Below are 14,462 nucleotides of genomic sequence, written 5' to 3' on the forward strand. Positions count from 1 at the left end.
AATAGAAGTAAGTGCTCAGAAAATGTATTCTTCCTCTAAAAGTGCTCTCCAACTGGATTTTGTTTCCCATCTTCTAGCTCACCTCCTTCTCACTAGCTAACATTCTTGTTGAACATCTCTTTATGGGTTGCTGTGGCCTGGGAAGAATATATTGTGAAACATAACTTCATCAGAAATCCACGGTGCAAGTTAATCCTGCCGTGCGAATTCCATGTTCAGAATAATATGTCAAGCATAGATTTTAGGAGGATAGTGTCTAATTCTTTGGGCCCTTCAACAAGATGGCTGCTCCCTAACTTCTTGAGATGGGCCTGTGAAGACAACATAAAGATGGATGAAGAGATTTCTTCCTATATGTAATCTCCATTCCTTAATACTACTTTTGAGTCCATGAAGTTGATCTGACCATTTGACTATTGTTATTCAAAACACATCAGTAACTGTAACAGGAAATAAGGAAAATGTGGGGAATGTTATTGGACTTCAATACTGTAGGTTAAAATACCAAGGGATTAAAACATGCTTATGTATCCACTGTCAACTTGATTGCCCTTAAGAGACTGACCAAGTTCAAGACTTACACACTGTGGGTGTATGGGGACTGTAGTAAGACAGCAGAGATTGTCAGTGACACTCTGTCCCTCCACCCCCATCCCCTAGGTCTGTATTTCTTCAAATTGTTTGGATTCCTTTCAACAACGAGCCCTTCCAGATACCACAAAATGTTTGTCATTATCACAATTGTTGTAGCTCATTTCAGTTTCTTATGTAAGTTGTGGAATGTGCTTTTATTGTATGATGCCATGTTTTAGGTTTTATGAATATAGTTTTATTTTCATTCTGAGTGGGGACTTTTATGGGGATTTAATGCTTATGACAGTAGGATTCAGTGCTAACATTTATTACAACTGAATTATATCTACTGTTTGTTGCTCTTTTAGAGCCAGGGTTTTCATGCCTGAAAATCCCAGACATGTGGTAGGGGTATTGCTGTTTCTAATTCTTCTTACATGAAATATCCATATTAAAGAAGCATCTCCAAATACCCATTGATTACACTGGTTAAACAAAAAGCACTCAACAAGTCTTCACTGTGGCCTTTCTCAGGTTAAAGAAAATGAGTGATTTAATATCCACGTGGATTATGTTCAGTATCGATTCAGGACTACAGTTTCTTTTGGTCAGTGGTGTGTCACCTTCCAAAACTTTCCTGAATTCTCTAACACAGGCAGGATGCAAAAATTATCACCTCTCATATTAGCTTCTCCGGCAACAACCTTTGCTTCGTTTTGAAGAAGTGAATTTTTCTAAAAGTTACTCTTTTATTATACTTAAGTAACATTGCTTTAGAACATAGCAGATGTTTATAAGCGTTTTTGTCTTTGTTGCTGCTTTCAGAGGGAGATGAAGAAGATGAAGCTAACAAAATAGAAGCTTTACATAAGAGAAGGAACCTGTTGGCTGCCTTTAGCAAGCTGATAATTTATGACATTGTGGATATGCATGCAGCAGCAGATATCTTCAAACACTACATGAAGGTACAGCTCTGTGTGTTCTCCTCCTCTTAACTGAACACAGAAATCGTAGAGTCAGGTCATCTGCTCCTTTTCCTCCAAATGCAGTAGTTTAAGATTTAACAATTTTGAAAGCTTTTTCCACCCTTACCTGATTTGATTTCTGTAATAATTTTTCTTTTTTAAATTAGACCTATCACAGAGCATTAAGCTCTGAATGTCCCTTCCAATGTGGTAGGAGTGCCCTATTAAAGGCTGCATCAAAAGTTGGTCCTACAGAGTACAAAATATTTTCAGAATGCCTTACATTTAAAGGGAATTTTTTATCTTGCTGCTCAAATTCACTCCTGGAATGCACAATAGCAGTCATCTGTTCAGAGTCATATGTCACATGTTTCCATGTTCAGTCTCCCAGTTTTGGCACTTGCCATAATAAGGAAGTTGATTTTTCTGTGGGGGAAAAAGACGTTTTAAACAGGGAATTGGTAAGGAAAAAAAAATACATGCTATCATTGTAAATGAGTATGTGTTAACAGAATGTCTTACCACTTTAGCTGCTTCCATACAATACTTAGGCCCTAATGAAATTCAGACACACTCATTGCTGAGCTACCATTTAATCCTGTTTTTGCAGGTTTACCTGCCAGAGAACATGCACATTAGCCCTGCTGACACTGTGAAACTACTTGAAGCTCTTCAGCTTCTATCAAAACACTGAGTATAGCCCTGCCTGCCCCTCTGTAGGCAATTAGTCATCACAAAAGACGGTCAAGGAGGAAAAACTTGAAGACAGAGTGGGGAGAGAAGGTCCTTTGCAGTAGACCAGGGATTAGGATGTTGTTGTGAAATGTAAAGGATTTAACTTCAAATCCGCCGTTCATTTGGAGCATGCAATACAGCACAGTCTGCATTGCGCAGCTATCAGCCAGGTGGCTGTGCAGGGTTAGTCTTGCTTAGGTTTTTTCCCCAGAGCAGGAGTTTCAAGCTGAAACTGTCAGATTCCAGGTTAGTTTCCTCACGATGCACTGTATCTGGAGCTTCCCGTCTGTGTGTTAGTGTCTCCTTACACTTAAATTGTTAAGATTGGTCTGTTGGTTTAATATGATACTGTTTCTTAGAATTTGCAACCACCAGTCACTTTCATCAAATGTTTGATTTAGCAGAGGAAGTACTATCATCTTGTTTGTTTTTCAACATATTTGTTTCAAAAGATAATAAATGAAGAAGTTCTTGATCTCATCACTGGTAGATGCAGGCTATTGATCAGTTTAAATTTTGATACTGAAGCAGTGCCTCACACTCAGTGAGAAACTATTATTTCAGATTTTTTTAGGAAACTGCTGCCTTTTCAAAAGAATTACAAATAACCTTTCTATCAGGAAAGCTCTAAGAAAATGTATGGCAGATTTGATTTAAAGAGGGTTTCTCCCACGTTTTTTCCTAGTACTACAATGACTATGGAGATATCATTAAGGAAACCTTGAGCAAAACAAGGCAAATTGATAAAATCCAGTGTGCAAAGACACTCATTCTCAGTTTGCAACAGGTAAGTATTGATTTTTGTTACAAATCTCTCATTACAAAATATTCTGTGCAGGATTTCCCTCTGGTGCCCTTTACAATGAAGGGAAATACTACAGTTCTGTTAAGGGGTTATCTTGCTCCCCGATTTGGGCTGTCAGCATTTGGTTCTCTCTACAGTCTTGGTCTCCCTAAGCCAACCCAAGCAAAGCTTTGGTCACATAAAAATGGAAGAAGGGGAGAGAAAAGCCTTGAAGGCAATTTAGTCCAAGCTGGTTCGTAATTTTTGTTTACTGGTGTTTAGTGAGCAAGAAGAATTAGGATGTTTTTTTTTCTCTTTATAATTTACTGGATATAACGCTTCATATTTTGTCTAAATACAGATTGACATTTTCAAACTCTGAGCAAGTTGCTTAAGTCTTCCGACAGTATTAAACGTGTTTTTTCCTGACCAATTTGCTTTCGAACAATCATAAATTATTGACTTGATGGTGAAATCCATCCTTGTTCTGCTGGCAGCACAACACGTATGCTTCACTAAATACCATTTGGTCCCTTGAAGTAGGGGGCTACATCCATTACACAGAGAAATTACTTATATAAATAACATATTTTCCAATCAACTGGACCTCATGAAATTCATTTCAGAGTATAAAGGAATTTGCTGTTGCAATCTCAGAACTGATACCTTGAAAATCTCAAACCTGATACCTTAGAAAACATGAAAAGAATAGATGAAATTCCAAAGAATTGAAGAGTATCAAAAGTAGTTCATCTCTTCAAAGAGTGGAGCGAGGAAGCAGCTAGGAGCCATAGATGGGTCAGCTTGGTATCAAAACAAATAATTAGACAAGCTATTTACAAGCGCCTAAGTGCGAGGTAACAACCAGTATGAATTTTTCAAGGAGAAACCAGGTCAAATTCAGCTGCTTTCATTAATTATATGGCAACAGAACTTGCGGGCTGAGGAGAAACAGTAAATTTCGTGCAACTTGATTTAGTATTGCTGTTGACACCATGTACTGTGATGTTCTCAAAAGCAAATTCAGGAAAATGTGATCTAAATGGCAGTACCGTAAGAAGATACAGAACCGATAGCAAAACTACCGAGTAGTTGCCTGAAGGTCACTGTTGCAGTGGAAGGGTATTGCCAAGCAGGCTTTGAAGGTGTCTACCCAGGAATACTGTTTAGTATTTTCATTGTCTTGAATGATGGGAATAGACATTTGCTTCCCAAATTCATAGATGATACTGTGATCCGATAGGTGATGCAGATATTTTAGAAAATAGGGTGAGAATCCAGTATCATCTTGATGAATTGGGGAAATAATAAGTTTGCAGATCAATAAAGGTAAGTGTAAAATGCTGCGTTTAAGAGTTATCATCTGCATGAGTACAAGATGGGGGGACAGTCGGCAAACAGCAGTTTACAAAGAAGAAAGCTTGGGAACTGCCGTGGATCGTAACAGGAATATATGTGAACTCTATTACGTTGGTGTGAAAAAAGTCATTGTAATGTTCTCTCTTAGCCTTAACGGGTTAAGAGCAAAAGTCTTTCTTAAGAAGAGTGTTTCCTAGTTCACAGTTTTTAACAACTGAATTCTTTCTTTAGCTGTTTAATGAGCTTGTGCAGGAACAAGGTCCCAATTTGGACAGGACATCTGCCCATGTTAGTGGAATTAAGGAATTGGCCCGCCGGTTTGCCCTTACTTTTGGCTTGGATCAGATCAAGACAAGAGAGGCTGTGGCCACGCTACACAAGTGAGTGGTGGTAAATACACTAGATTTTCATATTCCTTCAAACTAAAAGTTTTGCTCAGCATACCTTTTTTAAAGATATATAATCTAACTAGATCATGCAATAATTATATTCTGTTTTTAATTTATGTAGAAAAAACAATGCCATGGTATTATATATTTGCATGAACCACACCATTATGGACTCTGTAGACACCAAGGATTTTATTAAAAAAAAAAAAAAAAAAGAAAGAAAGAAAGTACAAGATTTATTTTTTTTTTTTTAAAGTGAATTTAAGCTCTTTATCTAACTTCTGTGTAGGAAAGTGTAGAAAGATGCTGCTAAATATAAGTGATGACTTTCCCATGATATAAAATAGTTAAAATATTTAAGTTTGCGATCTCAGAGCATTAACACTGAGACTAGCAAAGCACGATCAGGACTAGGTGTCTGAAAGGCTGAGACTAACATAAGGAATTAGGCCGGAAAAAAAACGTAACTGGTGCAGAAGAAGGTTAGAGGAGACAAAGAAAAAAAGAGTTATAGCAGGAAGCGAAGAGTCTGATAAGGAGATATCCCTAGTATCAATCTAGTTGTTCTGTCTCACTGAAAGAGAAGTAGAGGAAGAAGGGGAATGTCATAGTATACCAGTGAAGAGTCAGCAAACCTATATCACATTGAGAGAAAAGAAATTCCTTTAGCTGTAGTAAATAGTTCAGAGTGATTGGAAATTGTAAATAAGGAAAAGAAGGGAAAACAGATGAATAAAATCACTAGGCCAAGAATCTTGTCTGTTTTGTTGGATAAGTACATTTTTGGGAGCCCTTTATGCTATTGTAAATGCTTTTCTCATAGAGCATAAATACATACGTTCTAGCATTTCAACCTTCAAGGCTAGCAGACCACGAGAGGAAGCACGAGCAGGCAGGCTGGCTTTGCATCTACTTCTCTGCCTCCAACACTGCAGCAAAGTTGCTTTTGTGGCTGTCTAGCTCAGTAACAGTTGTGTCGAGACCTTTCACAACATGGCTCAGTTGGAGGATTCCTCTGCCAGAGGAACCAGAACTCAAGCTGGTTGTTGCTGGGAAAGGTCTCCGTTCCTGACATCTGCTGAAAGGCCACATGGAGCTTTGTCTTTCTGAGGAATACAGGCATCCAGGCGTTACCCCTCTAGCTAGTGCGCTTACTGTTTGCGTGAAGACCTCTGAGATGCACTGCCAGACAAAGGTTATTTACCAGTAGCCACAGTTCTTTGAAATCCACAGCCGTTCTGCACTTCCCTTCTCCTCTCACCCACACTCCTTCCTGGGTTACCTCCAAACTAGGATTCTGAGACTGAAAGGAAATGAAAATGCTGCCAGACGCCTTCCTGTGCCAGACAGCAGAGAGGTTAAGGCATACATGTGTCATTTATGGGTAGTGTGAAAGTAAATTTTTTTTCTCTCGTCTCAAATGGTAAAGCAAAAATAAGGCAGAGTTGCTTGTATGAATGTAGTGGTAAGTAAATTCTCTTTTCTGACTCATGATGAGTTAAGTTGTATCTTTTTATATCTTACATTATATATATTATTCTCAGTGGGAGCTTCTGCCTCATGCAGAAAAAATAATGAACCAGTCGGTTATTCCTGATAAGGCAAGGGCTTTCAGCACCGGCCAAGCTTCTTAGCTTGTGGTTTAGATCCTTCTAAACGTGCGGTTGGCAACATCTTGTCCTCATGATTCAGTCCTTACAAATTCCAAGGGAAAGCTCCGAGGGAGCATTTGATTCTCCCCATATCCAAAAGCAGCTGTTTGCTATTGATGAAGGATAAAAGTAATGATGGGATACAAAGAGTTTTATTGCAGTTCAGATTTTGGGCAGCATTTAGAGGTGATGGGGTGATTTTTAAAAATTTTAACAAATCTCTGAAAATTTTAATATTTCTTTACCTTAGAGATGGCATAGAGTTTGCCTTCAAATATCAGAATCAAAAAGGACAAGACTATCCACCTCCTAACCTTGCTTTCCTTGAAGTGCTTAGTGAATTTTCTTCAAAACTCTTGCGGCAGGACAAAAAGACTGTGTAAGTAAAACCTTACTTTCTTCCATAGGTTGTGCTGGGCTGTGTTAATCAGTGTAGTGTGTGCTTAAGCTCCCTGCTTTGAAGTTTTCACAATCTAATGGGGGTTAAGAAAGTCCAGTGAGTCTTTTTACATACATAGTTATTCACTGTTTTATAATATTAAGGTAATAAAAACAAATGAGGAAGAGAATCAAATCCACAGATTAAGTGACTTTGAGACCTCACAGAAGAACGTTCTTTAAAATTTCCCTTGGAGCACTGAAAATAAATAAATAATTAAAAAAAAAAAAACACCTTTTTTCCTACTACCAAAAAATGAAAAAAAAGTTAGCTGTAAACAAAATTGCTGCAGACCTGTAAACATTGCACTAACATCTGTTTGGGTTAGATATTTGCAAAAAATGTAAAAAAAAAAAATAATAATAATAATAATAATTGTTGCTTGTTTTAATGTATTGAGTTAAAGTTGGCAATAAACAGTTCTCAAGGCTTCTGTTATTGGCAGAGTGGGATGGGGAAACGGGATGAGAGATCTCAGTGTTGTTGATAAGGACAGAGCAGGGTGGTGGGGACCTGAAAGGATAAAACAAGAAGCCTAAATTTGATACAGCAAGCAATGACTGCAGATGAAATACTGGAAATGAAATAAATTGGAGGCATTGTTATTAAGATCTGAATAGAGAACAAGAAATACTCTTTTAAGAGCAATATTTGAGTGGTCCATCAAGAGGAATGGTATATGGCAAGAGAACTGGCAAAAAGAAAACTGCATTAGTAAACACAAGTTAGTAGTAAAGATGTGCTGTCAGCATCTTGGCAGAGAGGAAGCTCTAGATTTTTAATATATTCTGTAGTAAATATCCAGGATTTGGCCATAGTATAGTAGCAGTAGTAATGGAAAAAATGAAGAGGAATGAAGTCAAGCATCATCGAAGAACTGTATGCCCATTGCTTGAATAAACTTATGATCATTTAAGAAATACAGTAGCCAGACTTTCCAATTTATGGTTATAGGTATCTTTCCAGTTGATTTTTTGACCACAATGGGTTATAGTTATACATATCTGCTTTAACTAGCTCAACTGACTCCTTTTGTCAGACTTGTCTTAAGTTTTCCTCTGAAGTAATTTGTTTTAAAAAGCATTTCAGTAGAGTTAACAATTATGAATGTTGTAGCTCTAGGCTTGTTCTAAGAAATGTGTCTCGGTTAACTTTGCATAAATTTTAATGTATGCATACCTAAACCAATCCAGCTAAAACAATAAGGGAAAAGGTTAAACCAGTTTGAGAATTCACTGATCCAGCTGAACTAGATTGGGACTCGGGTTTTCAGACTGCTCTTCATTTTTGCATCCTCAAATTTTACCTGCCTGTGCCCTGTTCTTTAAGACTTTAGGACTTAAGAACACTCTGGTTTTATGACTACCTTCTTAGCCGAACCGTAGGCTCTTCTGTATCTGGTAGTTAAAGTGTCAGTATCCTAATTCTAATCTAATTTCATGGAGTTTATTCTTCCTGTACAGTCCTCCTCTATTCCACAGGTCTCTCCAATGTCTAATAGAGTTATATCATTCTCTATGCAATTTACTTGACAATCTAATTTGACTGATCCAGTGCATGGAATTCAGTATTTCAGGGAATACTACTATGGAGATCTTGTTCTTTAGCCTTTTACCTTACCATTTAAAATTGTTCCTCTGAGGCTGTCCTCCTCCCCTCACTCACTGGTGTCCTTTCTCAGGACTGCAAAGATTCCTGCAGTGAGATCCATTTCTCCTAATCTTAGCTGTCTTTATTGCAGTCTTCTGTATCTGAGCTATTTATTTTAGCTGCATTTGAAAATCCATGAAATGTCATAGGCTCTTTAGGGCATGATTAATCTTATCTATTCTAAATTATTACTTTAAGATGAGTTCAGACATGTGCTAGGTTCCATTGACTATGTTGACTATGCAAAAAATCAAGATAGCTTGCTTATACGTAAAGATTTCTGTTGGAGATACCTACATTCAGTCCTTTGTGAGATCTGTCAAGTTTGGACCCATCAGGCAATGGGTGCGTTGCCTGCAGTGCTTCACTGGCATTACATGCTCAGCTGTACTCTGGATAGATGATTTGCCCTTCTCAGTAGCATGACTCCTCCAATCCACAGGGACCTCTCCCCCTCCCTGCAAAGGGGTGGCCTATGAGGAAGAAGGTACATGACCACCATCTGGTGGAGAAGTCCTGCGTACAGGATCATTTACCTCCCTCCCTGGCTTGATCTCCTTTTGCCAAATGGCTGCCCTACACTCAGCAATGGACTGTTAGTCTGGAGGCAGAAGTGCTCCAGGCTAACTCGTCAGCATAGCTGCGTGTCTTCCAGAGTCTTCCAGCCTGGCTTCCCAAATTTAAAAATATGAATTATCTACTTGATATGCCTGCATATGTCATCTGTCCTCAGTGCAAAGTACCATTTTTGTCACAATGAATGTAGTAAGCACCACTCTCTGCTGGGATTCTGCTTCCTTTCTGGTTTACTGCTGTTTCTTTGTTCAAGGGGAAAATGGAGACATTTTCAGTTTGGAGTCAGCGTTTGCTATGTTTGGCAGCCCTATCATGAGTTGTGCTCAGGGTCTTAGTAAAAGAGTGTATATAACCAAATTGGTGCCAGAGCAGCAGCATTGGTTTAACTTAGTTTTTCACTCCTGTTTACCTGACTTCTCACTTTGAGTAACCTCCAAAATCAATTATAGCTATTTATGAATTTATTAAAATCTATGGCTTTATTTTAAAGGGTGCCTTCAGGGTTCCAGACTCTTATGCTTACTAGAAAAAGACACTAACCAAGCTGTAGATTCACAGGACAGGTACAGGCAGTGAAGTTCAGAGGAATTCATCTAAGACAGCAGAGGTGAATTGCCCTTTGGAGGTACTTATTTTGCTCAGATAGAGGCAACTTTTTTAATTGTTGGATGCCTGAAGTCAGATGAGATGGAGCCTCAGCATGGTGTTCTTCCTTCCAGAAGTTCGGAGTTTGTATCCCAGTTGAAGCTGATAGGAATTGCCAGTATGCAACTCCTCTAAAACGACAAGCAAAAGCTGTCTCAGGTTTGGCATCTAGTCAGTAGGGAACGAGTGTATTTTTTTTTTCCTTTCTTCACTATTGAAATAATCTGTGCACTCTGATTTTAGAATTAGAAATGGAATGGAGGAATACTTCTTAATTTCCAAGACTATCGTGCAGATAAGTTCTCTAAAATCATGATGCACTCAATGGTGTGATGTTTGACACTATAGAAGAGAGAGAATAAAGCAAGAATTTATCATTCAGTGCGAAGATTGGATGTTAATATATACATGAAAAGACTGATATAGAAGGAAGAAGCAATCACAATGTTGAATAAAACAATGGACAGAAAAGCTGTTGTTTCCTGAGCTAAGTCATCCTGCTCACCAAATCAAAACAAAATCCCACTGAAAAATTGGATGTGACTGTTACCCAGGCATACATTGTGTGGCTTCTTATCCTATTCTCATCCCTAGACCACTAATAAGTTTGATCCTGCCTTGAGCTAACAGAGCGATAGAGAGAGGCAGAGTTCATTTCCATGTGGAGTTCATGGTTTTGACTCCCGCTGATGACAACTTGGCAATGTGATGTTGAATGAAATCATGATTAAAGGCAGAAAGAAACAGAAGAAATGCTGCAAGGGTATCCTTGGCTGTCTTGCCTAACTTCTGAACACTCAGTTTTCAAGCTTGAAGAATGCTCGTTGGAATTAGTTTATGTGGTTTCTCATATTCATTGTAAGGACTATCTCTGATAGCATAATCAACCAATGAAAAAAGAAAGTAACTCAAATGTTCTCCAGATTGTCTACGAGAGGGAGGTTGTTTGATTTTTTCCTATAAATTAACAAGTGTGTATTGGACTTCTCCATGGCAATTGAACAGATTTCCAAATTCTTCACTGAAAAATAACTGCATTCTCTTCTTGTTCCAAGATGCCTAAGAATGTCCTATGTTTCCGTAATAGTAGTTCAAGTTCAGGCTGTCTGTTTACATGGTAGCAATACATAGAAGTGGTTTCCTTGGAATGCAGAACAGAAAAGGAATTCAAGTAGTGTGTGCTGCAAACAACTGCAGACAAATGTGGGAGGAGGATGCCGTGAGAGGGAACATCTTGTATTGTTTATCCGTGAGTAACCTTAGCTTTGAAAGAACGACACGTATTCTTATTCAGTCAGAGGCATGATGCCTTATCAACATATGTTGTAAAATTAAAATAAGGAAACACCATGTGGGATTTCTTTTAAGCTCTCAAGGATATGAAGAGGCCCTGCAGAATAATTAAAGAGCAAACAATATGTTGTGAACCTCTGTACTCATTGTCTTCTATTTTCAGTCACTCCTACTTAGAGAAGTTTCTGACTGAGCAGATGATGGAAAGAAGAGAAGACGTATGGCTTCCACTTATTTCCTATAGAAACTCGCTAGTTACGGGTGGTGAGGATGACAGAATGTCTGTTAACAGCGGAAGCAGTAGCAGCAAAGCCTCCTCAGTGAGAAATAAGAAAGGACGACCACCCCTCCACAAAAAGAGAGTGGAAGGTTTGTATGGCTTTACATTGTCTAGGAATGGCATTTCTCACTTTTGATAGACCTTACTGCTTTCCTTCTTTGAAGTCTTTATGATTGATCGATTAATGCTGAAAGGTAAGGTATATTCTATATGTACTAAAAACAAGACACATCTGTTCTGCAAATGCCTATCAAACTTGAATACTTCTTCATGGCAAGTAACAGGGCAAGTCCCCATTCTCGTGTATACGGAGATTTGCAGATTCAGAACTATTTAAAGCTGCTATTCTTAAGTTACCGACAGGAGATGATTGTAAGGTTACTTGCTCTGTACCTTTCTGAGTCATGGATTTGTGTTTTTCTACCTGTGTCTCAATCTGGAGCAGAGATTTTGGCTATGATGGCACCTGTACCTGGTTAATCTGTGTGAAATTGCAGGAAGTAGTGCATTTTATCTGAATATATATTTACTGTTTCAGTGCACTGTAGGAATAAGTGAGATCTTTAAACTTCAGGGACTTTTCCAATGTCCACATCAACCGTAACTACTCCTCGGTGAGGAATCTAATGCCACTATTTCCCTGATGTAAAGCTGAAATCACTATTTCACACCAGCCAGACCTTACCTCTTACCTAAAACATCCCACTGTACTTAAGTGGTTCTCAGCAAAGTTTCAAAGGATCTGTGTTGACCAGATCTTGAAGTTTTATCCTCTACCCTCATCTTAGTGTTTGTTGTAGGCCTAAGAGATTAACTGTCTTACATTTAGATTGTAAATTCATTATATGGGAATCATCTTTGTTAAATGTGTGCAAGACACCTGATAATTTAGGCAGTGTTGCAATACAATATTTGTTTGTAATAGTTATTTTTCTTGTTTCTTAAGTATTTCCTCTTTAAACTGCTTATTGCTAGGAATAACTGGTAGTTGAACAGAAAGTCTTTGGCATTAGACAATGTAATCCTTCCTCATAAGAACACAAAGTTAAATTAGAGCTGAAAAGTCGATCATCTTACGTGTTTATGTAGTTGATCTCTTAATTTCACACTTGTTTTATAAGATAAAAAAAACTAGTAAAAATATAAATTTGCAGAAGGTGCTGCCACTGAAATAAACTGTACTGAAGTGTATAAATAGATGGAAGGCCTAAATTAGTACTGGGAGGTATTCATTTGCTGAGTTGATTAAATGAATTCTGAACAACAGTAATACTGTATTGCATAAATTCACTGTATTATTTATCAGAACTGCGTCAGTAATTAAAAATATATTTTTTTTTATTTAGATGAGAGTTTAGAAGGCTCATGGCTGAACAGGAATGAAAACATACATACTCCAGGGACACTGCAAGCACCACAGCTCACCTCAACTGTCTTGAGAGAGAACACTAGACAAATGGGAGAGCAGATCCAGGAGCATGAGTCAGAGCAGGGATCTGAACAAGATTTTTTACACAAGTAAGTGTTGCAATGTCAGTATCGAATATGTAAGCCAGGCAAAGGAGCTGCACATTAGTTTTACAGATGGTCTGTGGCTCCATATATGCAGTGTTTATTTGCAAAAAGAACTGGAAATGCCTTGCTTGTAGCTTGGCCACACTTTGTTTTTTTTTTTTTTTTTTTTTTTTTTTTTTAATTTCCAGGATAAATATGTCATAATGGAATCATGGCAGAAATTCCTTAAGTTAAAATTATCTCATAGAATAACCATATGATTATGGTTAAGTCTTCCTAATGTTTGCAGCCCCTCGTGGATTGAACGGTTTCTCTAAAGATCTGTGGGATGTTTTCTTTTCTTTCACTCTGCCCTATGTCATAGGACAATTAAGGTTTTTCAGATATTTTAACCAATTCCACATAACTTCAGCCTTATTCTAGCTGCTGAGTTAATAATTGTTGTTTCTGGGGATAGTTACCCACAGGCAATTTATTTTGCCCTAAATCATATGTACTTTTGGTCACTCACCTCAATTTTATCCACTCAGGGGAAAAAGGTTTTGGTTATTATTTGTCAGTAGTTCATTTAATAACAGAGAGAAGTCTTCAGAGAATGCTATTATGTGCTATTTCTATTTATTTTAAGACACAGAATAACACTGTGTGTTTTGTAGAGTATTTTTGTAACTTTTATAGCCAGGTTTACTGATCTGCCTTATCTGTATAAAAAAAGGCAGAGTATACTAGCCAGATTAATCAGGCTTCTAACAAAATAATATAGTATGAAATAGCCAGGTTGTGTGTCTTGGGTCTCCCCAAGCTTTTGTCTATCAAGCTTTTCTTGTTACACATGCACCAGTTTCCCAGTTCTTCCTGAATGTGCACTTACTTTCCTCCATCCCAAACTTTACTGCTTCATCCTGAGTTCTCTAATGATAGTATTTTCTAAATAGAAATAGTTATTAATAATGATCATTTTGCATGGGAAGACAAAAATGTTCTCCAGTCTCCAATGACTAGGGTATACATATACCACTCAAAAGTTTACCAGTTTGTGACCACAGGCTCTCATAAAGTCTGAGCAACTTCTAAAGAATTGTACCCTTTCAGAAGGGTAACATATTCTTCTTTGCTTGTGTGTATAACATGTACGCACAGGCATCAGTGGTGCAACAGATTAAACCTTGATATGGTCCTTGACTCAGTGCTCCCTACAAGAGGTAACCTGGAGCTCAGCTGGTTACAAATACCCATTAATTTTTGTAGCCTGTAATAGCTGGCCATTCCGTAAGTAAGTCCTGCTACGTGACCTTACGGCCAGACAGCGTGAGGTGGGATGGAAGGGCTGGCCTCGCTGGCTGCCCGAGTTTTCCCACTGGGTGCTGCCTTGGAAGGACCAAGGGCTGGCCTGTAAAGCGTGTGAACACAAGGCAAGCCTGGGCTTGCATTTTGTCACCTATGCAGTTCAGTCTGGTAGATAATCCCTGTTGCCCCCCAGCTGGGGATAAGCCCCAGTTCGTGTCAGTCTCAAGGTATCTTCTTTCCCTTATGCCTCCTTTGTGGGAGATCTGGGTTCATGTCTCTTACCTGCCTTACTGGGGCCGAGGATTGGCCTCCCATTCTCC

At 38.3% G+C, this 14,462-nt stretch overlaps 1 protein-coding gene across 2 annotated transcripts in view; it reads left to right on the forward strand.

The window, feature by feature from the left end:
- STAG1 (STAG1 cohesin complex component) overlaps nt 1-14,462 on the forward strand; it is a 178,067-nt gene that overhangs the window by 158,732 nt on the left and 4,873 nt on the right. For both annotated transcript variants that reach the window (XM_062583053.1, XM_062583054.1), the window contains 6 exons: nt 1,399-1,538; nt 2,959-3,060; nt 4,648-4,796; nt 6,708-6,836; nt 11,224-11,429; nt 12,687-12,858. In XM_062583053.1, the coding sequence (XP_062439037.1) occupies nt 1,399-1,538; nt 2,959-3,060; nt 4,648-4,796; nt 6,708-6,836; nt 11,224-11,429; nt 12,687-12,858 (898 nt within the window). The remainder of the gene's footprint in view (nt 1-1,398; nt 1,539-2,958; nt 3,061-4,647; nt 4,797-6,707; nt 6,837-11,223; nt 11,430-12,686; nt 12,859-14,462) is intronic.

Source organism: Rhea pennata, chromosome 9, assembly GCF_028389875.1.
Source record: "Rhea pennata isolate bPtePen1 chromosome 9, bPtePen1.pri, whole genome shotgun sequence".
Classification (NCBI taxonomy): Eukaryota; Metazoa; Chordata; class Aves; order Rheiformes; family Rheidae; genus Rhea; species Rhea pennata.